We start from the raw sequence: 27,595 nt of genomic DNA, 5'->3' as shown, positions 1-27,595 counted from the left end.
ATATAGAGTATTTTTTACTTCAAGACCAGCAGGTGGAATTGGAATTTTCATTTTCAAGAAACTTCTTATGTTATAATATGCACCAGGTCTTGATCCCAATTCAGCCTGCAATAAATTCCCATAAACTATTCCTTGAATGAACTCAAAGTATCTGAAAAATAAATAAAAGTTTACTTTAAAAACATATTCAACACCGAGAAGATTCTATTTATATCTACATTCTATTAATACAGTCAATCTCATTTTTTTTTATTTTATAAAATACAACTGTTGATAATGTAGTTCTTTCATAGATTTGCCTTTGAATTAGAAATGAAAAGCTGATGATAAAATAACTTACTTTTCTTCCAAATACTTGCGAGCCTGTTTAATCAGAGAAGTTTTCATTAGTAAAGATGTCCTTGATGTGAGAACATCTTTATCTGCTTTCAATGGAAGGTCAGTCATAATTCTGACCATTTCCCACAGTTCCACAACTTTCTAAAAATAAAAAAGTTTATAATTCATATCATTAAAAAAAAGTTGGGCAAAAAAAAAAAAAATTCTTATCACAAAAAAATATTCTCATGCACATTCAAAAATGGTGAATATTATAGATATTACAGTTCAATGCTAACATTTGCAGTGATAATAATATAATTATTATCACAGTACAATGTAAACACATAGCAATAAAGAATTTGATATGACATAATACATTATAAATGCTAGTAAAGAACTTGCAGTGTAAGTTTTATAAATAAAGAAAAAAAAGATGAACAAGATAAAATATATTCTTACACACATTTAGAAAAGAAAATTTTTTTAGTTATGAGATATATTAATATTTTACCTTATCGTCCAAGTTTTTAAAGTACGAGTGGAATTTCTCTGCTAAGTTACATTTGATACCTCCCCTTACTACCTGTTCATTATATAATGAAAGCTGGAAAAGATAAATAAAAATAATATTAGAAATATGAATCATGTTTATTAAATAAATGAAATCCCAAATGTAAATTCCTTTAATTATGGCAATTTTTTTGAGCCTGAAACAGATTTTGTAGGACAGCTTCCCACTATGTTCTTCAGGGTGCGTAGCCAAATTATTCAACAAAAAATAAGCACCTTTTAAGCACTTTTCAAGCACTCAAATAATATTTTTAAGCACTGTAAAAAAATATCATAATTAGGCAGGGTTGGAAAGTTTTTGACAATTGACGGTTTAATCTGGTTTTAACCATCATATAAAAAAAAAACAATTTTTTGACATTGTTTTTGACAATTGTTAAAATTTTTGAATCATGTAAATCGAATGGCGTTTTCATACACTACGGACTGACGATGCGCCAAAATAGAAGGGGTTCAAGACCCCTAATTATGCCATAATCACATGATGAACGAAGGAAAAATTTTAAATTTTATTTGAGTTCTCTTAATTAATTTCTTAATGCTAGTAAAAGTGAAAGAAAGCCTTTGCTATATACCAGAAAAATAATCAAATTAATTACTTTTATTGTACAAAAAATTTTGTTGGAAAAAATATCTCTTCCAGCACACGCATTTGCATATTTATTTGCAGACATAAAGAAAACACCTTAAGAAATGTATGTATTAATTATACTGTGTAAAAATATTTTATACTTAAAATAATTTAAATTAATGATTTTTTTTTAATTATTTAAATCAAAAATTTTAGTTTCAAAAAATCAATTGGTTTAAATAACGATTTTAATCATGATTTAAATCATACCAAACCTACTCTGATAACCAAAAAAATTAAAATTTTATCATTTATAAATAATTCAGTTCTTTGAAATTACTTAACAATAAGCAGCTGATTTCACTAACTAGTGATTATACAAACTGATGGGCACTGTATGACACATATAGACTTAAGCAAACATCTTATATATATATACACATATATATTAAATATATATATATATATAATTAAAGTTATTTTTAAAACAAATTCTCATGTTTATGATAATATAGAGCACACTTACTTCTTTGGCATACATCATTTCAGTATTATCCATTGTACTACGGGAATTTAAATTCATAGTTTCACTCATGAAGGACTAGAAATAAAAATAAAAAATATTTCATTCATTAAAAAAAAAATTTAAAAATTATAAAACACTGTTAATATATTAAAGGAATATAATGATAAGAAAAAAAAACTAGCAAACAAAACTCCTACACCCTTTAAATTTTATGATTGTTATTTTACACATAAAAACAATTGTCTATTGTTTAATATTGTTTCATTTAATTGATCAGAAATAATATTCTATGTATGAAAAAAATTAAAATAAAAAAACTGTTCATTCATGACTATTGCTAAATCTGTCTAACCTGATTAAATTACAAATGCAGTATTTGGATAAATTAGACATAAAGAGTAGGGAAAAGTAAATCATTAAATAAATAAAATATAAATTTTTAAAGTTTATTTTTTAAATTCCTTATGGCATAGCAACTTACTATTGAAAAAAAAATTTCCGCTTGGTTAAATACAATACAAATAACTTTATATGTCAATTTATTTATTCTTTTGAATTCCTTAAGTTTACAAATGGGACCTTAAACTTAGTTTTTTAAATTATTAATGTTTCAATATATTTTGATTCCCATAATTTTTAAAAAATATGCTAGTTTATTCAAAAATTATTTAAAATCAAATTAAATTTTTTGCTTTGTTTAAAAAAAATTTAATTATCAAAAAATTGTTTCTCTGATAAAGAAAAAATTAATTTTCTAAAAATTTTAAAGATGTAAAAACCTTACTTTCTAAAATTATTTTGAAAAAGTTATCGTATCTTAAAAATTTCAGACCAAAAAAACTTTTTTTCAGAGTAATATTAGGTTTTGAGATTTTCCGCACTCCTGTTCAAATGAAGTATGTAGTCACTACTAAATTTTAAACCATGTTTAAAATTATATATAATAAACCTTATCTAAATTATTTTTTAATTTTTTTTAGACATGTTCAGTGAAAGAGAAAATGTATTATGAAATGGTAACTCTTCTCTTTTTTTTGCAATGTATTATGAATAATTAACTCACTTTAAAATCAAAATTAATGTAAAACAAAACTCAAAAATTTCGGAAATACAATCTGAGTAGAAACTTAAAGGCAAGTGAAAAAAAAAAATTTTAAAGAATATATATATAAGTGACTTTTATTTCATTATCAATTTTATTTTATTATCTTGCCTCCTAATAAGGTGAATTCCAGCGATGAATTTGAATTCCCCATTCAGGTCGCACTGAGCCGACATAAAATATCCTCAGTGGTAGACAGATCATGGGTTAGAGTCTACAAGCCGTCAGACTGACTGTGGGTGGTTTTCGTGATTTTCTTTCCATGTAATGCAAATGTGGGTTAGTTTCATCATAAAGTCCACGCCTAGGGCAAAATTTCTCCCAATACTTGATCCAGGAGTTCCCTTGTTTTCTGGATTGGATCCAAAATTACAAGGCTACAGAGTTCAATATTGGTAGTGTAAATCCAAAATTGGGTCGGCTGCTCAATGACAGTTATAAAATAAAATTTTCCAAAAAGATAACTTTTACATACTATCATTAGAAAAATTTGGTTAACCCAAACATAAATAAACAAATTTGCACTTGTAAACATGGGATAGATAAAAAAATCTACACAAAAATTTCTGCATTTTTCTAATACTGAAAATGAAATAAATGCATTGTCTTGCCAGCAGTTTATTATTATTATTTTTTGAAATATAGGACAAAAAATAACCTGCAGATAGTGTGATACACGGTTTCTACTATCGAAGTTAAACAAGCAAGCTACAAAATTTTTTTTGCATTATTTCATTAAATACTATTTTTTAAGCTGGCTCACGTTGAAATATCAATTTTGTACACATATTTTTCTGATAATTATAATATTACAAATACTGTTTGTTACGATCCTGCATTATTTAACACAATAATATTTAAAACCCTTTCATTTTCATTCACTCAAAATTCTTTCAAGGGAATTAAAGTTTTTATTCAGACTATATCATACTGAATGACTAGTTAGACTATTCAGACTACATCATATCTAATATAGTTAGTTAATAACAAGTCAAATCATACAGTGACTTTCAATTTGCTTAAATCAGAGACTAATTTGCTTAATTTCAAAAATAACAATTTAATACCTTATTATCTGGAGTGACATCTAATAATTCATTTGATGGACCAAGAAGAGCATTTAAAATTTTCATTTTCTCTTGTTCCCATTCGCTTTGTAGAGTCTCCCAAATAACTTTATCAGCTTTTGCAAACGTCTAAAATATACATTAAAATGAGTTAAAATTAAAAATATAAACATTAGTAAACAATACTTCATGAGGATTAATGATTAACACTGATTTGAACTTCATTTAGCACTAAATCAAAATCAAATTAGCAAAGCACTATACCAGTAGATCTGGAAGTACCAACAAAGAGATGTTGCTAAAGAGGTTGAATAAAGCTATAAAATAATTTACTTTTATTTTACTTACAGCATAAAACAGTATAGCTTTTTTTAAGGTAGTAAACAATACAGTAAGAAACAAGATTGAAGCAGTAAATAAAAAATTTTGTTAAACTTTTCTCTTATTACTTACAAATGAATAAAATTTACAAATTAATAATATTACTCTTCTTTAATTTTATTGTAATTCTAATTTTCAGAAAAAATTTACTATGAATGCAAAATACTATCAACACAGACATTTATGTTTCAGAATTAGTCTTTTCAATTATTAATTCATAAATCCAAAAATTTTAGCTTTTTAAATCCTTTGAAGCCTAAACAAATAATCATTAAAGTAAACTCTGGGTTTTTCAAGAGTGGTTTATTCACAATGTATGCTCAATTCTAAAAATTAAAGCATCATTGCATTTTAAATATTTTTGTTTAAAATAAAAAATAATAATTTATTTCTTAACTCTAGACTTATAATAGGAAAGAATAGTTGAACTGGGAAAGAATAGTTGATACCCTCTAGACCAGGGATGGGCAAACTGTTTTAATCGAGGGCCAAAAATAGAGAGAGAAAAATGTTTGGTGGGCCAAGTAAAACTTTCAAATTTTTTTTTAAAAAAAGCGATATACAAGTTTTAATTTAAATATTTAGTGAGATGAATGAAATTGCGATTTCATTTTTAAAAATTCTTTACATTAAGGTTCGAAGTGATATGCGCTTATTTTAAGGAACAAGGCTAAATGCTTTTCTGTTAGTCTACTTCTGAAATGAATTTTTCTAAGGTTCATAGTTGAAAACTCTTGTTCACAGATATAAGATTAAGCACACATAGTGCTGATTTTCTGGGAATGAAATACAGTCGAACCCCGCTATAGTGAACCTGGGATATAGTGAACACTCGGATGTAGTGAACTTTTTTAGCGGTCCCGTCCGTATTCCTATTTAAATAATGTTATTTTTAACGCTTATAGTGAACAGCTTAGAACTTGGAAACTCGGTTATAGTGGACTCAAATTTCATTTCTTTAAATATCTTTTTCAGTCCTCCATCTTTAAACTTGTAGGTGTTGGGACTGAAAATGAATGCATTCCTATAAAATGTGTCATATTACTCTCCTTTATGCTTATCACTTTTAACTATACTGTAATAAATGTCAAACAGATCATTTATCTTATACTCCCCCCTCCTTGACAAGCCTCGCTTTATCTCTTTTCCCCAAGCTTGCTCTACAACTAGTTAACTTGGCCACCTGCTGAATTTTTGGAATTTTCTTATCTGTTCAAACCATATTCTTTACAAATCACCCCTTGACAATCAAGAAGGGGAACAATTTAACTCATTCTACAGCTGCTCTCTTCATATTCTTACATTATCTATTTGAGACAAGATTTTTATTTCAAAAGCAGTGAAAATGGCAAATTCTCTTAAGAGAAAAGCGTTTTCGATAGACGACGAAGTTAAAATTGTAAAGCATATTGATGATGGAACCAATCAATCGACACTGTGTAAGGAATTTTCCTTGTCAAAATCTACAGTTACTAATCGAAGTGCAATTCTTGCGGCATACGACAAAAACATGGTTTCATCGAAAAAACTGCGTGGAGCTGAAAGAGAAAACGTAGAAGATGCTTTGTTAAGATGGTTCGAGATCTTGTTCAAAATGTAAAAATCTTGCATTCTTTGCACATTGTAGATAAGAAAATTGATGAACTCAATTTAAAATCAAATTGTGTTCAATCAAAAATCACAAATTTTTTTCATAAAAAGTGAAAATAAAACTAATATTTAGCGACGTAATTACTTTTTCCATCAATTTTTGCTTTATTATCTGTTAATTAGTTAATAATTTTTTTAAATAACTTATGCAAAATTGCAAAGCCAATTTTCAATCATTCAACTGTCTTATGCAAAAAATATTCTTCAAAAAATTTGGATATAGTGAACCATCGGTTATAGTGGACACATTACTGAGTCCGCAGACGGTTCACTATAGCGGGGTTCGACTGTATTAAATTTTGGAAACTAGCTTTTGGTTATGATTTGTAAAACTTTGGCATATTTAGAAACAACTGCTTCGGATGATTGTTAGATTGTCCGCTCGTTGGATCTTAAAATGAGCAGTCTGCCAAATGTGAAGTACAATGTACCTATATTAGATTCCTCGAGAAAGACAAACACTAGTTAGAGCCAATCTAAGGCTATTCTATAAAGAACTTCTGTTTGCAACATTTTACCAGTTGAAGCTGTCTGTGCTAACTATTTCCATCAATTTATGCTTTGTAGAACAAAAATAGAGAAAGTAAAAAGGTCATCAGTACTTTGTTAAAAAAGGAAAAACAGAAATAATTTTAAATAGTTGACAAGAAAATGGATGTATATTGTTTATATTTGCCACTGATCGGCAAATTAAAATTCTATCCGCGGGCCGGATAAAACCTTCCGGCAGGCCACAGTTGGCCCGCGGGCCGTAGTTTGCCCATCCCTGCTCTAGACAGTATCAGGTTGTGGGAATTTACTACAATTATACAAATCAGTCAACTTCAATTTTCTATGATTTAAAGTGGAAAAATTTCAGTCTATTAGAGTAAAAAAATTTTAATTAGATTAGCTTATCAAATAATTAATGGGTGAGCAGATGAACTTACAGCTTTCTTTGATTCCTCAATCACTGACAGCATGGCATTCTCCCTCTCATTCTTTAAGAAACCCTATAAGGAAAATAATAAAATATAAATTACTTGTAATAGACAGGTCATACCCATGCAATGATATACTCTTCTAAACAAATGCTGTAGCTCTAAACTAAAATTTTTAAAGTAGTTGTAAAAATATCATACACAGGGTTGGATTAAGGTATGATGGGGTCCTACCTATACCAAATTAGCTAAAATTTATCTATATTAAAAAATATTGAAAATTTTAAGGAAATTCAATTCCAGTAAAACTTGCTTTACAGAGAAAAAAAAAGTTTTTTTGAAATTTTTATTTTTTTCAAAAATAATTCCATTAAGCAGTTAAATATGCAGGTGTGATTGTGAGCCCAACTCAAAAATCCAGAAAATTTCTTGAGTAAAATAATTAATGGTGCATTAAAAAAAATTAATGTCTTTATAAAATTAAATCATTGATATTTTCAAAACATGAAATTCTAAATAAATAATATGCAGCATAATTTAAGTGAATAATTATGTATAAGTTTACTTTTATCTCTAATCAAATATTATTATTCTACCAGAAAAAAATATTTTCAAATGAAAGAGATGCCAAGTATAAATTCTAGTTCTAATATTTTTAAATAAAATATACAAGAATTTTTATACATAAATGTGATCAATGATTTCTTGAAACTTCTGGACCTTGGATTTCCGGAAACTTCTGGACCACGGTCAGCGAAAAATCCGCATGGTTAGCGAAAAATCCGCAGGGCTTTTAAAAAACAAAAATAAGCACCTTTAAGCACTTTTTAAAAAAGCTACGCACCCTGTAATATTTTTGCAAAACAAACACCACGAAAAATTTTGAGTCTCTTGAAAGTGGTAACAAGGTAACATTCGAATATGTCCATCCCGCAGAAGAGGTTCAGGAAAATTCAGAGAGGGAAATTTCTTAGTTCAATTAAAAAAAATATGGCTGTAAAATTTTTTATTTTATAAAAAAAAAAAAATAATAAAAGTGGGATCTTAAATTTAGTTTCATAAACTATTACTATTTCAGTATGTTTTGGCTTTTCTTATTTTTACATATATGATTTTTTTATACATATAAATTATGTGAAATCAAATTTATCTTTTTGCTTTGTTAAAAAAAAATATTATCAAAAACTTTTAACAAAATATAAACTAAACTTTCATTTAAAAAAACTCTGTTAAGGGGAAATATTAGGCTTTGAGAATTTTCTGCACCCCTGCATGGTCACAGAAAAGCTTTCTACATTCGGAATTTTACATTCAAATCACATAATACATTTTTAATGATTTGAAAGGAAGATTGTAAAACATTGTGCATGAAAACATCTAAAATTTTAGAAAGTTACAAAATTAATTTTACCTTCAAATTTTTTAGATATCTTGTGGGTCTCTAAAAAAATTTGTAGGCTTGGGGTTACAGTTCTAGTAACTCTCCTCTAAATCCATCCATGATAATTACTACCTCAATTTTTAACTTCAAAATTTGTAGTTAGAAAATATGTACAACTTTTTAAACCCTTTTAATGTAAAAGTGCATTGAAATTATGCATTCAAAATTATTTGTTTAGAGTTGCAAAATAATAATTTTGTGGCCTTATATTGCTATATTTTTATGAAACTTGCAGCAGGATGGTAACTAAATTGTTGTCTGAGGATTAACATTTTATATGATCTTATACTTTTTTACTTATAAATATATGTTTTGTGCTGTTAAAAAAGGACCGTAATGCAAGAGAAATTTGAATATCATAGGGTTGCAATATTTATTCCTATTCGGGCATTTGAAGAAAGTAATAATAAGTTGAAGAACAATAAAAAAGCATCAAAAGTGATTGACAAGAAAAAAATGCACCAAAAGTGGTTGGCAAGAAGAAAAGAAAAAAACACCAAACACCTGCAGAAGGCCTATAGCAAATCAGTACCACACTTACATTTAATACACATCAGAATTAATTTAAGCAAATGAACCCTTTGAAATCTTAAAAATTCTATAAGAAAGAGTGCTGATAAAAAATAAAACCACAATCACTATTAACCTAGATAAGTTTGTCAAATATGACAATTAGTAATAACAATAAACAATATCAAATACAAATTTAAATATTTAAATTTAAAGCATTATTTCTCAGATTATTTTTCAGATTAACATGAAACAGATTAAACAATTTGCAAATAAAATCTTTTTACACTTTCCCTATGCTGAAATATACAATTTTGAATAGCTAAATACATCAAATTTCATTTCAGAATGTTTTGATTCAATTCATGTTTTAATTCAATTCATGTTTGTTCATGAATGTTTTAATTAATTCAATTCAACAAAATTCTGGTACTTAAAAACATAAATACACTTTCAGCAATTAATACTAAGACGTACAAAGTTGATTGAGGATCAAATAATATAACTCCTGCAATGTTTTATTGCAATATTTGTGTGTGTGTGCATGTATATATATAATAAAAAAAATACATTTAGCCCTTTCACCAACATATATAAGAAAAATTAAAGAGAAGGAAAAAATAAGAAATATAATTTTAAAAATTAAATAATGGGTCCATACCTGAATATCAGTCTCACGAATAGGTTCAATGGGTTCAAATGTTCTTGCAGCAGTCAGTGACTCTAATTTCTGGCTAATTTTTGGCAAATCATATCCTTTACTGCCAAGCAAAATGGATCTGAAAAAATAAAGAAAATGTTTGATTGAAAGCCCCTTTCACATTAAAATGCTTTTATAGCAGCTTGCGCAAAATATATTGCAACCAAAACCTAGCAATCTTACAACCATCACCTAGACCAGGGATGGGAAAACTTTTTTGGTCTGAAGCTGTCTGTGCTAACTATTTCCATCAATTTATGTTTTGTAGAACAAAAATAGAGAAAGTGAAAAGGTTATCAGTACTTTGTTAAGAAAAGAAAGAACGAAAAAAAACTTTAAAAACAAATTAGACAAGAAAATGGATGTATAATGTATATTGTTTATATTCGCCACAGATCGGCAAGTTAAAATTCTGTCCGCGGACCGGATAAAACCTTCCATCAGGCCACAGTTGCCCACGGGCTGTAGTTTGCCCATCCCTGACCTAGACCACCACCTCAGTTTGTCTGATAACATTTTAACAGGATTTCAGAACAATGGGTACAAACTTGTCTAAGAAATAAAAGCAGTTGAAGCATATTGCTAGCAATGTTGCCACCATTGTGACATTGGTAACAAATTAGTGGAGACTTAATCTCCCTGGCAACCCAAGGAAACCTAGGGGGTAACACTCTAAAAAAAATTCAAGACTAAACTTATTTTTTGACCAATTAACATGGTTTATTGTTACTTGTCAAAATTTTTTAGAAATTTATAGCTCACTTTCCATGAGAAAGGGACACACATTATATAAAACTTGATTATTTTTTCTAAAAAAAACTTTTTTTTTCTTCTTTTTATTAGTCTATTTTTTGCGACAGACAAAAAAAAAATATAACAACTAACCTCATATATCCTTTGACACAAATCCCCGATATACACCACTAAATTTTTCTTGGAGCATATCTTTACTCATTTTTCATGTCTTATCATTAATTTCTTGTCCTAGATCTATACATTTTCCTTTTTTAAAAAATAATCTTAATTAAGTTTTGTCCAGGATCTCAAAATTTTTGGGGAAAAAATACAAACTCAAGAAAATTCAGATTTAACAAAAAAAAACTTGTTTACACAAGCAGATGCTGAAATTTCATTCTTCAGGATTAACAAGACTGGTATAAACTATAATAAGAAATTCAAATGTTTTCATTTTACATATAGATAAACATTGGTGGCAAGCAACCTGATTTAAAATTAACGAAAAACCTGTGAGTTACTGGTGGAAACACTAGTAAATAAAAAAAAGTGAGTGTGAAATTTGTGAAAATAAAAAAATTAAAAAAAAATTCTTATAAACCATTGCATATTTTTAAGTAATCATATGAGCAAACACACTGTTTCAAAAAATATTTACATAATCTCATAAAAAATAACAGTGATTCTTTAGCAATAGAATTACAGTTCAGAGCAAATTTGAAACATGCCTTTAGAAATGCATTGAGTTATTATAAATGTTAAGTTTTATTTTTCAAATATATATTGAGTACAGTCAGAAAAAAAAAAGTTTGAATTTGTTTAAATTTTTAAATAAACTATCTATAAAAAAAAAGTCCTGAATGCTTAGTAACAGAATGACAGGAAATGAACTAAGGCAAAAGTGCTGTTTGGTTGAATATTGTAGAGTACTTTCATTCTGAATTTTATAAATAGGTCCACTAGATACAACCATTATTAAAAAATATTCATTATTTATTAATTTTAATTACAATTAAAGTAGCAGTATTAGAATCACTTTAGTGATAGCAGAATTAAATCTACTGAACATGAAGAACCAAACTTTAATTCCTGAAATTTATTTTACAAGCATTTAACTTTATATTGTAATTTTTAGCAAATCATCCAGACCATCTTTAACATCTCCTGTGTTCCACTTGTCGTTCAGATAATGCTATCAAAACATCTTTCTTTTTAGCATAATCAAAGTCATCAAGAAATGGCCAGATAATATGCATTGTATTATTTTTCATAAAACATAAAATTATTTTCCTTTTAATAAAAAAATATTATTACATTCCATTGAATTGGACAAATCAAACAACAATAAATAAAGGTGAAAAGTTTTATAAAAAAATTTAAAATTTCTTTTCTCTCCATTCTGATCAAGAATGACGCATTTTAGGGAAGGTAGCTTCTCTCTCGGACTAACACAATAGACCTCTTCGAGATTCCTTTTCTCTCGCTGTCCCGGGCCGAAACCACTCCAATCAGTTACCCCGCACCCCTACTGGAAATAGTCATACCTCGTTACCATAGTCACCGCCACAGGTCCAGACGAACCTTTGGAGGAGTTCTTATTTTATAAAAACTATACTTTATACTCAGTAAAAATTAAATGTTTTTAACCCAAATGATCATCTTCACAGAATTTAATCCAATTTATAATTATTCGCTCGCAAATGTGATGTTTAACTATATTTAATATGACAACAGAATACCCTTTATTATTTAAATATTTTTATTTAATTAAATATAGTAGATCTTTCCATTTGAACTAAATTAGAAACAATAATAATTACAGTAGCTATAATTCGTTAAATAAATTTACAGAAATGTCTTTTTTTTTTTAACTTACGCTTTTATGTCACACGAATCTTTGCTTACAGCTTGTGTTGTTCGTGACCAAAGTTGCTGACCAGCGTCAACGATCTGACGTAAATTTCTCTCTACTCTAGGTAGTTCTCCTTCGCCATCAATATCAGCTGTTAACTGTTCAGCTTGTTGAAGCAATTCTGTGAAGCCAGACATGTCACTGTCCATTTTGAGTACTATAAGCATCAAATGTTACTAATAAGATACATAATAAAAAGTGATTTTATAAATAAATATTTTTACTGAATCGTTAAAATAATTAATGTTGTCTAACATCAGACATTGTTGATGAGAATATCCTCGTAGCAAAATTGCAGCGACACTGTCTCAGAACAGTACTTTTGTTATTTTAAATTCACGGAGAAAGATTTTTCTTTTGAAAAGTAAAAAATTTTGCTTTTCTTCTCTACAGAAATTTACAAGTTAATCTGCGTAAAATTTACTTAAAATTACCTAATAAACATTAAATTTAAGTAATATTTGAATCATGCATTTAGATCATCACCATTGGATACGCTCAATTTACGCTGATAGTATCGTAAATCGAAGTAATGTTTCAATTGTATATTCCGCAGTTACTGATATTGATTTTCACGTGGTTTTTAAATATCCAGACATATTTCAAACAATATGGAAAATTGGAATCTTGCATTTGAGTATTTACTTTTTTAAGGCAATAATTCCATCGAATTTTTGACAGTTATTGCTAATAATTTCTCCATAGTTTTTAAATCTGATATTTTCTATTACTTATTAATACAACCTTATCTCGAAACGAAACACATTTGAGGAGTCCGATTCACGTGATTTCGTTGTCTATCTTTTTTTTTCTGCAATTACTACTACGGATTTTTAATTTTGTTTCTTATTGTGATAATTATTTACAAAATGCTAAGAAGGAAATAATTTGTGTGTCTGCCCCCTCCCCCAACAAGATGCGAGAATATCACCCATATTAAAATAAAAAATTATTACATATTCAATTAAAAAATATTATAGTTTCATTGTAAACACAGCGTTTTTGTTATTTTAAATTAGTAACATATATGCTTGTTATTATTAAAAATATCTTGCAGAAAGATATTAGTGCTAGAGAGTTTTGTCGCAGATAGCTCGAAAAAATTCTGCCACAGGAAAGGATATTTGACGATAGAAAAGGGAATAGGTATAGGTACCGATGTTTCATATAGGTACCAGTTTCTATAATTGTAACTGTCCGCTCTAATATAAATTTTTAAAAAACAATCCACCAAAATTTGGAAATTAGGCTTCAATACCAATGCGGACATTTTTCCCAACGTTCCATGGCAATTTAAATTTGTGTGATGAAATGGTGATAAAAATATTTTTTACGCCTAACAAATATTGCTAAAGTAACAGCAGTGCATGAAGAAAAAATTCTTACTTTGCAGGAACCCTATCCAAAATACAAGGTTTTTCATTGCAATATTGTTAGGTAGCTTTAATTTGCAATTAATTATTATGAACTATTATGTCATGTTTCTGTATGGAAGTTCAAGCCAAAAATTATGAGCAGTAAAATTTACTGTGTTTTAGTCTTTAACAATTGAAACTAGTATTATTCATATATTAATTTTTTTAATAGTGCTTTTTATGAACTAATGTGCTAAAAAAATTAATGTAAATATTTAATTAGTTAATATTTATCCTTTAATATTGCTTCTGATGTCTTTCTTACGGGTATCCTTGCTCCTGGGTTCTTTAGTCCATTGTTTTAGGTTCATTGTATAAATTTTTTTTATTAAATTTTAATCCAGATCACTCTTAAAAACAGATCACGACTTGATAAAATATGTAAGTTGTCTTTTGGAAAAATTAAAACCCTCCGGATGATTTTTTTAATGATAAATACTGAAAAGTGCTCCATCTAACACCGGTTCCCACTTCAAATGAAACAAATATACCATTAAAGAACCAGACTACTATATGCACTTAACGAAATTAAATTAAACATATACAAAGAATGTGTGTGAAATATTATTGTGTATTCAAAGAATATACAAAATAATATAATATACAAAATAATATATAAACTTGATACAACAGGACTGTAAAAGTAGCTTCAAATAATAAAACTCCTTTATAAAGAATAAATAGTTAGAAATATAAGGAATCAGTCTAAAAGCTTTATGTATTTAAAAGCAAAAAAAAAACAATACGGACATTCTATGTCATGCAATTTAAAAAGAATAAAATAATTACATTTCACACAAATTACGAAGTTTTGAATGAAATGTTTAATGTTTTGAAAATTTTTGCGGTGCGGTAACAACAATTGAAGTTACAGTGAAATAATAATTGATGATTTTTTGATTAGCTAGTAGTTAGGCCTTTATATTAATACTTTTAAAATGATGAACCTTATGCCACATTGTAATTAAATAAATTACATAAAAACCTGATTTTTCGATTTTGTAACTTCGTTTTTACTATGATCACTGAAAATTCAAAGAAATATTTTGTTAAATTCATATGCAAATGAGTCATTCATTCATCACGGTCATGGAATCTATCGATTTATTAATGTTCTTAACCGTGTCTGTCGCTGCGCTTAATGATTCATTTTCAACTGTCTGGTCGCTATCGTTAAGTTACTGAACTTATATATTTGGGTGGGGCTTAAAATTATTGCCTTAAACTTCAATAAATTTTTCTGAAAGATGGAAGAAACAAAGCCAGCTTCTACTGAAAAAGTCGGTGATGGAAACACTGACACCGAAACCAAGCCAAAGACTGAAAATGAAGTTCAAGATGCTGTTGAAGCCAAGGAAGAACAGCCTCCTGCTAAAGAGATGAAAGCTGTTGTTCTTACCAGTTTTGGTGGATTAAAAGCAGTTAAAATTCAAAATAAACCCGAGCCCACTGCTGCTGAAGGTGAAGTCTTAATTCGTGTCAAAGCATGGTGAGTAATTTTAATGATTCAAATCTTCTCAACTCTTAGCTGTCAAAGTGAACAACGGTCTGAAAATAATTATTTTCTTTGAACTGTGTGTAATATTACCACTGATATGGTAAAATTTAAAATCTTATCCCGAAGTGTGCTTTTGCCAGCTCATTTGAGGCAAATTGCTTTAAGACTTTTTCTGTAAAACTTAACTGCTAGCTTGTAATTGTTAAAATGGCTTCAGAAGTACAAATTTAGCTGTGGTAACCATATGTTTTTAGAAAAGAATGTTAATGGAACTTTTTTCTTCATTGCTGGTTAGTATTGCTGAACATATTTTCAATACTGGAACTTTAGTTTCAAGCTTATCTCTTAAAATTGCTTTATTACATCAGGTATTTTTCTGATATAAGCACTTACAATATATGTGTTACTATGTACTTATTTAATAAAATATTATAGTGATTTTATCACTTTTAATTATGCCACACCTAGAATAGTTTAACAGTTAATGCAACTTTCAAAAATTATTGTTAGATATTTAAGTAATGCAAGTAATAGTTTATTAATGAATTTATTATATTAGTATAAAAGGTATGTTAAGTGAATTTAATAATGCTATAAAGATTGCTGGCATTTCCTGCACTGTCACCCCCAACCTTTCCCAAACCAGGGCTCCCAATGTAGCAGTATAAATAGTACTTTGTTAATTGTAACATTTTTAGAATTTAAGTGACTTAAACTAGGATGCTGGCTATATATTAATCATTCTTCAAATTACATTAATTGTGGGATTTGTCGTTTTAATTACTATTCAAACTTTCTAAAACATTGTTTTCTTGGACATATTTTTCAATATAGCCTGAAAGAATTAAGGGACATTTTCGAATAGCAATATGCCATATCATATATAATTACAATGTGCCAAATTTATTTTAAACAGGAAAAAAATTTAGATGTTTGCTTGGGGGTGGCTACTGGCCAAGAATTATACCATTAGATTTGGTCTTTTTCCTATTAGTTATCTTCCTTGGCTACTGCTTGGGAGTTGCAAGGAATTGGCAATTATTTTGCCATGGATCAGGATACAGAAATCTCTGTGTGCCTGTTGTAGTTCAAGCTACATCAAGGCATTGTTTATTTTGTTTTAATGGCTGGGAAAAAGAATTTTCTTAATAGATCAGTTATGAAAATTTAGATAGACACAGGACTGAAATTTTATTCACCTGTGGAGGTCTAAATTTTTATTAAAATACTGACTGTCATTACTAGAAAAATTTTAAGTGGTTTCCAAAATGTCTGTCTGTGAACTGATCCATTATGTTCACGTAAAATTAATAAATATCTTGAAAATTTTTGTTATTGTCTGATTATGATTTGTATGTAAATTAGTAAACATGTAAATGCTTTTTCACTAGCTTGATTTTTTTTGTTTGTTGCAACTATTTATGCAGAAAAAAGCTAACCTTAATAAACTCTAAATGTAATACTGATCATTACCAAAAATAGTTTGTAATCATTAGCATTTTGGAATAATGTGTAGTGTTTCAAAGATATAATTTTATAATCTTTTTAGTGGTTTGAATTTCTTGGATGTTATGTTGAGGCAAGGAGCTGTCGACAATCCTCCAAAACTACCAGTTATTATGGGTTATGAATGTGCTGGTGAGGTTGAAAATATCGGGGAAGGTGTAACAGATTTTCAAGTAAGTATTGCAATCTTGGTATTATATGTAAAAAAAAAAAAACTTATGTGTTGATCTAGGTATAAAATTGGGGCTGTTTCTGCACCCCTTCTCAAAATTCTTATTTGTAAAGAAATTTCTTTCACAAGATTCAAAAAATTAATATTAAATAAATCACTATTTGAAATGTTTATCCTGTAGTCTACTAATTATTTGACAATATGATTAAGCTGGAAATAAAATTTAAATACTATTTTTAAGGCATTGTAAAAACTAGTTTTTATCTTTTATCAAATAACTATATATTTTGAAATGTTGATATTAAGTATTTTAGTGATGACTAATATTAAATGTTTTTTATAGACAAAATGGGTCTAAAAAACCTGTTTTGAGCCCATAGCAAATTCCTTACTGTTTACAGCTCAAAATTAGTATTTATTTTTAATAAATAACGCGTAACATTATAAATGCTTTTAAAATTATATGAGTTTTTTTAAAAAATTCTAAATCTTTCATGTCTTTAATATTTTGAATTTTATGTAATTTCATAGATTTAAAATTCCATATTCAGAGCTGATTGTGCTCCGGGGAAAATCCGGTTTTCTGGATTTTTCGCTAACAGTGATCTGGACGTTTCTGGAGTTCGAAGGTCCAGACATTTAAAAAAAATCATTGATCACAGAAGTTTCCGGAAATCAAATTTTCAAAGGTGGAACTTGAAAATAGTTTATTTTATATGTTTGTAAGGGAGAGCCAGACAAATACTTTATACTTTATAAGCTTATATTCATGATTAATATTCATTTTTTTTTTATCAGTATATAGTTGTTATAATCATAAACTCAAGAAAGACATATTTGTTAATTTAAATTACTTCTCTAGGTCATAGGTATGTGTAAATGGTATATGTGTAAAATTTTAAATATATTTTAAATAAACTAAGAAATATTGAGAAAAAAGAAAAATAATTCTAAAATTTTTTTCTAATTTTTCAATTTAAACTGCTTTTTTTTGTTTTTTTTTTTTAAACTTGAGAAATTTTCCGGAATTTTGACTTGGGCTCACAATCGCCCCTGCATATTAAGTGTACTAGAAATGTAAGTAAGCAATAAGTATTGTCCATACAGTATTAAACTAATGTAAATTTGTAAGTATTAAAGTGCTAAAATTTTCAGAAGAAAAAATATGATTAATTGTAAAGTTGATAAATATGTGAGCCGGAGTTGGTTTTCTGGAGCATTTAGTAAACTTTGAAATATATTAATGTTCTCCCTAATCGTTTTTAGAAAGGCTGCCTGCCTCGACTGCCACTTCATCTCTATAAATGTAACCTCCATTCCTTATTGTAAAAATAGGCAGTCATCCCTTAACACTACCCTTTTTTTTTTTCCCCTTTCAAGAATAGTTTTCTTTTCCTTATTTTTAGTCCACTTCTGTTTTACTTAGTTATTGATAATTATTAAACTTAGTTTTGATTTTATTCCTTCATTATAGTAGGATTTTTCTTTTGTCTAGTTACATAGATATTCACATTATATTTGGCCTTAGAGACATTCAAAAAAATTTAGGAAAAAAGGTGTATTGAGTATCTTTAAATTTTACCAATTTTAAATACCTTTTATTTTTAAAAAAGCACCTTTTTAAATGTAGATTCTCATAGTTGTTTAGAATATGAAAAGTTTTAATTTATTTTTCTAAAGCACCTTGCCTCTTTTTTTTTTTTTTTTCTTTATAAGAACTGATATATCAGGACCAAATTTTGTTGATAGTATTCCTAGTTTTAAAATGTTTAGTTTCAGATCAAAAAGTTTATAAGTAATTGTTAAGTTTATTGCTTGTTGTATGTAAATATTTTATGATTGTTAATTTTTTAGATTGGTGACAGAGTTGCTGCCATGACAGATTGTAAAGCCTGGGCTGAGCTTGTGGCAGTCAATACAAAATATGTGTACAAACTTCCTCAAGATATGAATTTTCAAGATGCTGCAGCTATATTGATGAATTATGTTGTGGCTTATGGTCTTTTATTTGACACAGCTTGTGTTAGAGCAAATCAGACTATTCTGATACATTCAGCTGGTGGTGGAGTTGTAAGTATAAACAGTGAAATTCATACAGCTTCTCTACTTTTCAGTTTAATTTTTATTTCAAATTTGATCTTACACTTTTCCTAATACTGAAAATTTCCTTGGAACACTTTTTAAAGTATATAATATACTCTAAAATAAAATTTAAGGTTTCAAAAGATAGAGGTTTGCTGTTAGTATGAGTTTTTTTTTTTTGTGTGTGGAATTAAAAATTAGTATCATTTAAAATGAAATTACCATTAAGGTTTTGCTACACCATCCATGCTATAATTTTAATAATTTCTTAAGGTTTAAAAAAAAATTAATAATATATAAAAGAAATTTCCTAAGGTTTAATGCCAGAGGTCTGTCTAGGTATTTCTGAGAGGTACCTATTTTGTGAAAATTCAGACATAATTTGTGAAAAATTAAATATTATATTTAAAAAATCAACACAAGTATGGATTTATCATTTCTTCAAGAGATACAAATATAAAATTTTAAGAAACAATATTTTGTGAAACTACCGTTTTTTCTAACGTTGAATTTGTGAGGGTCGCGCTAAACGGTAGTAAATTTGGCCTGAACAGACCCCTGAATGCGTACACAATTTATACTTTTAATCTCCTTAATTTTTAAATTACTAACTTTGAGTGATTTTTTTTTTTTTTTTTTTTTTTTTTTTTTTTACTTGAATTGCTTGGTTATAACAATGAAGTCTGATTTTGCAGTCTTATTTTATGCTTTTATATTTATAAAAATAATTTTATATTTTTCATAGATTTATTTTTAAAATTCTATGTAGCATACTTTAAGTTGTCTACTGAAAATAAGTCAATGGTCTTATGTAAAGTCCTAGTGTTTTCATCATAGAAAAAAAATGGGGGAGAATTTCTCACCCTTTCTCAAAAGCAGGGTGAGATTTCTAAAAACTAAAAAAACACAAATAGACTTGAAAAAAAATCATTTATTTTATTTTAATACATTTTTAACGTCTTTCAAGCATTGAATATTCTTGCTGCATCATCATAGAAGATTTTGCCTTTACTAGGTATTTGTCCATCTTACATTAGTGCATAAAAAATTTGAACGTCTTACATGAAAAAACCTTACCTACGGTAAACACGTGGTTGTAGAGAAATGTGTTCTGAAAGGAGTTCCGTGGTTTGGTTGTGTTCTGTTGTTCGAAATGGTTCTGAACAATACTGGTAAATAGGGAAGCTAGATAATGGAGCAAATGTTGAAAATAATGAAAGATCCAGGAAGAAAAGTGAAACTGATTTTATTCTAAATAGCGTAATTCGAAGCTTCTTCCAAAATGAGAGAAATTATCGAATTTTTAAGTTGATTTATAGAATGCGCAAATTTCTCGCAGTAATAATTTTTAATTCGATAAAAGAAAAAAAAATATGCGAGATTCTCGCACTGTAGTGAAATCACTGAGTCCATTTTATAGGTCAATATTTCTATTTTAAGAAGCTGGTTTGGGTTGTCACTTTCTTTTTAATAAAAGATGGAGTAATTTAAAATGTATCCTTGATTACTAACTCAAGCAATTTGTGAGGTGAATTAATAAAGGCATTCTTATTTCTTATCTTTAAATTTGTATTTTTAGGGTTTAGCTGTAGCTCAACTTCTGAAAACCGTTCAAAATGTTACACTGATTGGCACTGCCTCAAAGCACAAAATTGAGTCTATTAAGGATCACTTCACTCATCTAATTGAACATGGCTCTGATTATGTTCAAGAAGTAAAAAAGTAAGTTTATAACTTTTTTTTTTATTAAAACAAAAGGTCCTGACGAGATGTGTTACACTCAATTTCCAGTGATCTGTCCATGCTTTATACTAAATATTAAATCTTGCCTTTTAGCCAAAGTACTGTTTTTGTTAATGTGAAATTTTTTTATTCCAAAAATAAATTTAAGAATTATTTGGTATAAAGACTTCCTGTAAATAAGAGAAATTATTACTACTGCAGGGCTAGGCGTGAGTCATTTTTGTCACTATATTAAAAAGTAACTTTTATTCAGTGTTTTTGAGGCTTAATCACTTTTCTAGTAAAAAAAGATTCATCCAAATGGGTGGGGCATGTAAGAGGATTGAATATGTGAAGAAAAATAGACAGTTTCCACTTTCAAATGAATTCCTCTTGATATGCAAGTCATTCACTGTATCGGGGAATGATTTTTATTCATGCTCTATCTTCATTTTCTTATATGCTGTGGAGCTGCAGAATGTGAAAGTTTGTGTATTTCTCCTTGAATTGAATTTCCTTTTTGTAGATTTCATATGTACCTTAAATATGCTTAATAGAGCTTAATTTTGCATCAAAAGATTAAAAAGATGTTATGTCATGCAAATTTGAGTACTGTCTTTTTGACACGTAATTTCACACAGTTGAGTGTTTGTTATTATATTTGATTTCGTTAGTTATTAAGAATTATTTTCAGTCCTTTCATGTGGTTTTTCAAATTGTGCTGTTTTTTTTGTAACAATGTTATGACACATTAATTTTAAATTGGAGAATTTCAAATTGTTTCACCGTATATTTACTTGGTTTTATAAACGTTTTATCAGTCACATAATTGACAAAGTTCTGCAACAACAAAAAAATCTCATGGGTTTTTAAATCTCCGTACTTTTAATAACAGCTATTTGTTAAAATTCGAAAATTGTTCTCGGATTTATTTTTTTCTGGTGGCAGTTTAGTTTATAGTTTAATTATTTTTGCATGTCTCTTAATTTTTATTAAATATTGTCCGGTTGTCACATAAAATATAACTGAAAGATTTTTCAAATAAGCTTTTTTTACTCTCAAACTCTGTTTACTCGAGCTGTATGATCTAACACTAAGAAATAAGTGTTTCTAGCTTTCAATAAATGACATGCTTAGTTGTAACAATTAATGTAACTATTTTTTTCTATTCATATCCTTAGTCTAATTCAATTATCCAGAAAAGTTTTTCGTTTTTGATGCTTGATTATTGAAAATTATAATTGTTTTGAGGCATGGTTTGGAATTTGTGTTTCAGATTGGCTCCAGATGGTGTTGATATAGTTTTGGATTGTCTTTGTGGTGAAGATGCAAACAAAGGTTATGGTCTTCTGAAACCAATGGGTCGATACATTTTATATGGTAAGTTTGTCACCTTTATCAGAAGTATATTTCTTAGTGTTTCATGAAACTTAAAATTTGTTTTAATTTTTATAGGAAATTCTAACATAATCACAGGAGAGACCAAAAGCATATTTAGTGCAGCTAAATCTGTAAGTTGTGTATTAGTATTCTAGTTATTGTCTTAATATAATCTGGTTAAGATTTTGTGGCCTTTATACTTACCCCTTGTCTAGAAAACTGCTGATCAATATGTCATGGTAGTCTAAGTTTAATTTCGATAGTCCTGGACCATCAGACCATCCTTAAGTTCAATGCTTTAAAAGGATTTTGAACTGCAGATCATCTGCAAAACAATCTACCCTCTCAAAATTAAGTTTCTGTGGAAAAAAATTATGCAATCCTGGATAACTTAAATCTGTATTTGTAAGTAGTCATTCGACTTATACTTTGAATTTAAATTGAATATATTTTAAGATTTCCTTTATTTTTAAAAAAAATTAGCATAACTGAGAAGTGTTATAATAAAATTCAAAACTGAAAATATAATAAAAATTAGCATTTTTACCACAAATAGCCATAAATAGTTTTGTTATAATTGCTTAAGAGTTTTGTCAGAGCATTTCTTAGACTGAATAAAAGAATTTAGTATAGTAATAATGACTGAGCATTAAACCGTTTGGTGACTATTACAGTAAATCCTAAAATAACAGGTGTGCAGCAGTACTCCTTATTTTCCAATAATTTTGCTAGTTGTAAAGGAGTGAAGTAGATAGACATAATAGGAACATTTCTAATTTACAAATCTGGGGGGAAGGGGCTGTAGTCAATCTGATAAATCGTATGAGAAATTTCTTAATTTGTTTAAATTTTTTTCTAGTGGTGGCAAGTTAGTAAGCTAAAGCCCTTGAAGCTCTTTGATGAGAATCGATCAGTTTCCGGGTTTCATCTGAGGCATCTATTGTACAAGCAAAATGGCCATGATTATGTTAAAGGTGTGGTTGAAAGAATCTTCAAGCTTTACTTAGATGGACAAATAAAGCCTGTCATAGATTCAACTTACGCATTCGAAGATGTGAGTATTGTAGATCTTATTTATTAAACACTCGTAGACATCTTATTTGGCATTGTAAATTCAGACAATGCTTACCTTTATTTTTATCTGTTTGATATTGTAGCATTTCTTCACTTGAGACTTCTTTTAGTTATAGTTTTACATTTAACAAAATGTGAAACTTTAGTTAGTAGTGATAACTTAGCTTTTTAAAATTTAAGTTTATCTTAGGGGAATTCCTAAAATTCAAGATGTTTATTGTTTACTATGTTTAATTCTCTTTTAGTACATTTCTTAGGCTAATTAGACAATCGGCTTCTTTTTTTTGTATACTGTCAGTGCTACTTTGCAATGTGTCTACACGGCTCATTGTAATAAGCCTAGCAAATTAAGTCAACAGTTTACAAAGAGCTGGATTTTTCCCATTAGCCCACAACGTATATTATGCATAGATGATTGTGCTCTGGAAAAATCCAGATTATGTATAAAAATTCTTGTATATTTTATTTAAAAATATTAGAACTAGTATTTGTACTTGACCTCTTTCATTTGTAAATATTTTTTCTGGTAGGATAATAAATGTGATTAGAGATAAAAGTAAACTTATACATAATTACTCTTTAAATTATATTAGATTAATTCATATAATTTAGAACTTAGTGTTTTGGAATTAATGATTTTATTAGAGAAATGTTTAGGATTTTTTAGTTTGGCTCACCCTGAGCGTGAATCACCCCTGATTATGTAAGAATATAAAGCTTGACTACATAATGAGATTTTTGGTCTCTAGTTATGCTTAAAATTTGAGCATATGTCCAATTGCTCACAAATATTTAAAAGTTTACTATTAGTCTAATGAAAAAGTTGTACTCTATTGTTTATAGGAACTAGTTTTTAGTGTTAATATCTACAAAATCTAACAACTCTTGTAATTGAATAATATGGTAACTAAAATATTTTCAGATACCTGAAGGTATGCAGAAACTTCATGAAAGGAATAACATTGGCAAGATTACAATTGATCCTTCAATGGAACCAAAGCCTAAACCAGTGGTTTGTTTTATTTAATTAGTTTTAATTTTTGTAGCATTTTTAGGTTGCAGTTAGTTTTTCTGTTTGTTGTCTAGACTTTGTTGCTGTAAATTATTTATTTAGTTTAAAATTTAATTTCTGATATGCAAATTTGCATCGTTACTAAGTAAATTCATTATGTAGGTTGTTTCTAAAATTTTACGTTTGAGGTATAACCTGAATAAAATCTTCTTAGTACCCATTTCATTTCTTTTAATGATTGTGTACATAGGTAAGGTTTTAAGTTTCTAAGTAAAATATAACTGATTTTGTACAACCAGTTAATTATTCTTAAAACAAATATTTTTTAAATACGTTATACATGTGTAATTTTTAAACACTATAGTTCTGTTCAAAATTTCTCTTTTACTTTAATATTTAGTTTTATTTTAATATTTAATCTTCAATTCACCTCACTTTTGAATAATCTTATCTTCTGATTAGATTTCTCCTGTAAAGTTTGTGCTAGTATATTGTAAACCATGTCCTCATAGATCTGATTTTAAAATCTTAACTCTTACAGTGCAACTTATTTGAAACAAGGAATGGTAGTGCTATTGTATGTTTAATTTATTTAACTTAAAGTGTTGCAAACATGCAATGTCCTGTGGCATAATTTAGAGTGTAAATGACACTGTCTGGAATTCTCACAATTGATAAGCTTAGCCAAAGTCACTTTTTTGGAATCTTGAAAATTCTTAATTTTTTAAATGAGGGTGCAACACTATATTGGTTAAATAGTCACCATTTTAAAACATCTACTCCAGCTCAGTAGATTTTCTCAAACTTAAGAAGTTTTAGTATAGAGATCCTAAGTTTTTTAATTATTTCTGATTAAATACAGGTGGAAAGCAAGAAAAGGAAAGATTCAATGAAAGCTGACAAAAAGGCTAGTGTAAAAGCTGAAAAGACTGAAGAAAACGATGCAGGTAAAAAACCTGAAGAAAAATCTGAAAAAACAGAAGAGAAGCCTGATAAACCAGAAGAAAAGGATAAGGATGCTCCTGCAGGTAATAATCATTTCTTTAATTTTTAAATCTCTTTCTAATATTATAATACATTTGTAATATAGTTATTTTATCTGTACTGATCCGTTACAATAAATTAGCAATTTTAAATAGTCACCAAAAATATATATTGTTGGGAGATAACATGAACCTAAATCTGTATTTTTAAAAATGAAGGGTTTGTTTTGATCTTATTTTAGAATTAAAGGTAATAAATAGTTCATGTATAATTTCAGTTACCTGAAGAAAAGAAAATATAAATTTTAAGAAATTGCAAAAGTTTCCAAAGCTAATACTTGCCAATGCTGAACCCAGACAATAAGCAAACCTTGAGCAACTGGTTGCTCAAGATGTATAAGAATGAACTTAAATGAGCCACTTTTAGCCAATGGGCCATAACTTGTGCATCTCCGCTTTTAGTTTCTGGATTTAATCATTAAGAGGACTCTACTGTGTTAGAAAATTTACGTGCATCTCCGCTTTTAGTTTCTGGATTTAATCATTAAGAGGACTCTACTGTGTTAGAAAATTTACATCTTGTTGTCCTTCATTACATTGCTAATTTAAAAGAAAGGAAAAGGAAGTTCATACAATCCTAGAGTGTCAGCAAATTTTAATTGCTGAAATAATACTTCAAAATATTAAAATGTAAATTATTATGGCAAAATATTATTTCTGCATGCTTGTCCGATATGTAATCCTGAATTATCCTCCTTATTTTCATTTTGATACTTTAAATTTTTTTCAGTATTTGAAACTTCATGGCTTACTTTAGGTTTGTCTAAACTCTTTCTGTACTCTAAATAAGTAATGAAGGAAAAATAGAATTTACTCTGAAAATTCTCTTCCACATTATGGTGTCCTCTTAATTTGTTTTATAAAGAATAGAACTTAGATTATCGGATTTTTGGCTGCCCCATGGAATTAATGGACTTATCCATTGTAAGCTAATGATCTCTGTTGAATTGTTTTCAATTCATTGTTTCCTTCATCTTTCATCAATAAACTCTGAAATAATGATGAGATATAAATGTAACAAAATCTTATATCTGTAATTAGTTATTTCTGCAATAATTATGAAGTCAGTTATTGAATATTATATAAGATTTTTGTTTTCAAATGACATATTTTTAAGATGTATATTTTTTATTTTTAGATGCTAGTTAATTTGGGAGTATAGAAACCTGATAAATGAACCTCTTCTCTTGCTTTAAAAAAAGCTTGCATGTGCTGTTTATGCTGAAATTGTGGTATTATTTTTTACTTGTGCTGTTTATGTGTTAAAACACTGCTCAATTCTACAGTTTTTTATACTGGCAGATTATTTTTTCTCAACTTTTTACATTTTTGTTTAAAATGATATACACTATATTTTAAAAATGAATTTGTACTCTTTGAAGTTTATAAGCTTTGTATTAATTTTTAAACCTTAGATTTGTGCATCGAATTGCTTGATATTTAAATGTGATAAATCTGATCTTTTTTAATTTGAGATTTTTGATAAGGAACTGAGTTGTATCTACTTAATTATCACAGCTATGGTTGTAAAGTTCATGGGTCAATGTCTCTTTTTTTAGGAATGTATGCATTTTCTTTTGTAATGACTTTTCAAAGTATTTTTCTTTTTTAGACTATTTGTATAAATTGCATTCCATGTTTGCTACATGATATTTGTAACTTTGTAAAGGAACTTTTGTAAAAAAATTTACTTGTAACAGCTTTGTTTATACACGATCAAGTTTTTTTTTTTTTAGTTAGTAGTCATTTTTTAGTTTGTGATATTTTTAAGTTCCTTTTTTTTTGTCTATTTCTCTGCACTCTTGCTCAACTGTCATACCATTATTTGTAGTTATTTTTCTACCTCGTGTTTTTTTTTTTTTTTTTTTACCCTAAATGCAGGTTTCATTTTAACTACTCTTTTTACCATTTGCAGTAGACTTTTAGTTCATTTGTAAGATTCTTTCAGCAACTGCTTTCATTGTTACTCATGAATTTTCGTTTATAATCGTTGTGCCTTGTCATTATTTCTGATTGAGAACTGCTTTCTCACAATAAACAATATTCTAATTTAATTGTGTTTTTGTTTTGCTTACAAGTTGCATGAAATATCACAACTTATTAATGAAAGAAAAACCTGGGGATAAGTTTTCATTTCACAAGATTTGAAAAAATACAAATGGCTTATATTATTATAAGAGCATTTTAACATTGCTCAAGAGTGTTTTGGTGAATATATTAAAAGTTTATTTTCCACAATCTTTGAAAGCTAACATCCAGGGATGAGGTTTTTCATCTTTTTTCTA

At 28.0% G+C, this 27,595-nt stretch overlaps 2 protein-coding genes across 3 annotated transcripts in view; one reads left to right on the top strand and one right to left on the bottom strand.

The window, feature by feature from the left end:
• Window positions 1-14,939, bottom strand: part of LOC107449724 (nuclear pore complex protein Nup93) — a 45,185-nt gene extending 30,246 nt beyond the window's left edge. The window contains exons 1-9 of one of the 2 annotated variants that reach the window (XM_043039586.3): window positions 14,611-14,939; window positions 12,371-12,563; window positions 9,721-9,838; window positions 7,118-7,180; window positions 4,158-4,286; window positions 1,989-2,063; window positions 833-925; window positions 341-480; window positions 19-151 (exon numbers count right to left, since the gene is read on the bottom strand). In XM_043039586.3, the coding sequence (XP_042895520.1) occupies window positions 19-151; window positions 341-480; window positions 833-925; window positions 1,989-2,063; window positions 4,158-4,286; window positions 7,118-7,180; window positions 9,721-9,838; window positions 12,371-12,555 (936 nt within the window). In that variant the 5' untranslated portion in view covers window positions 12,556-12,563; window positions 14,611-14,939. Of the gene's footprint in view, window positions 1-18; window positions 152-340; window positions 481-832; window positions 926-1,988; window positions 2,064-4,157; window positions 4,287-7,117; window positions 7,181-9,720; window positions 9,839-12,370; window positions 12,564-14,442; window positions 14,556-14,610 lie in introns of those variants that run through there. The other variant, XM_043039585.2, reaches the window with a different exon arrangement.
• On the top strand, window positions 14,736-27,364 carry LOC107449732 (putative NADPH-dependent quinone oxidoreductase VAT1L). Its single transcript, XM_016065359.5, has 10 exons — window positions 14,736-15,310; window positions 16,869-16,998; window positions 18,852-19,067; window positions 20,659-20,801; window positions 22,078-22,181; window positions 22,257-22,312; window positions 23,041-23,235; window positions 24,178-24,267; window positions 25,130-25,295; window positions 26,449-27,364. The coding sequence occupies exons 1-10, from the start codon at window positions 15,069-15,071 to the stop codon at window positions 26,457-26,459; spliced, it is 1,353 nt and encodes a 450-aa protein (XP_015920845.2). The 5' UTR covers window positions 14,736-15,068; the 3' UTR covers window positions 26,460-27,364.
• Window positions 27,365-27,595: the final 231 nt, after the last annotated feature.

The sequence above is a fragment of the Parasteatoda tepidariorum genome, chromosome 7, assembly GCF_982258835.1.
Source record: "Parasteatoda tepidariorum strain Cologne lab strain chromosome 7, Ptep-v5.0, whole genome shotgun sequence".
Taxonomy (NCBI): Eukaryota; Metazoa; Arthropoda; class Arachnida; order Araneae; family Theridiidae; genus Parasteatoda; species Parasteatoda tepidariorum.
The sequence above is the reverse complement of the archived record's forward strand: the minus strand, read 5'-3'. Positions and strand labels throughout refer to the sequence as shown.

What these genes read in the sequence shown, in the direction of transcription:
- LOC107449732 (XM_016065359.5), top strand. Translation starts at nt 15,069, where the DNA reads ATGGAAGAAACAAAGCCAGCTTCTACTGAAAAAGTCGGTGATGGAAAC. An exon ending in ATTCAGCTGGTGGTGGAGTT is followed by an intron (nt 19,068 to 20,658) that starts GTAAGTATAAAC and finishes TTGTATTTTTAG; the next exon opens with GGTTTAGCTGTAGCTCAACT. An exon ending in CAACTTACGCATTCGAAGAT is followed by an intron (nt 23,236 to 24,177) that starts GTGAGTATTGTA and finishes AAATATTTTCAG; the next exon opens with ATACCTGAAGGTATGCAGAA.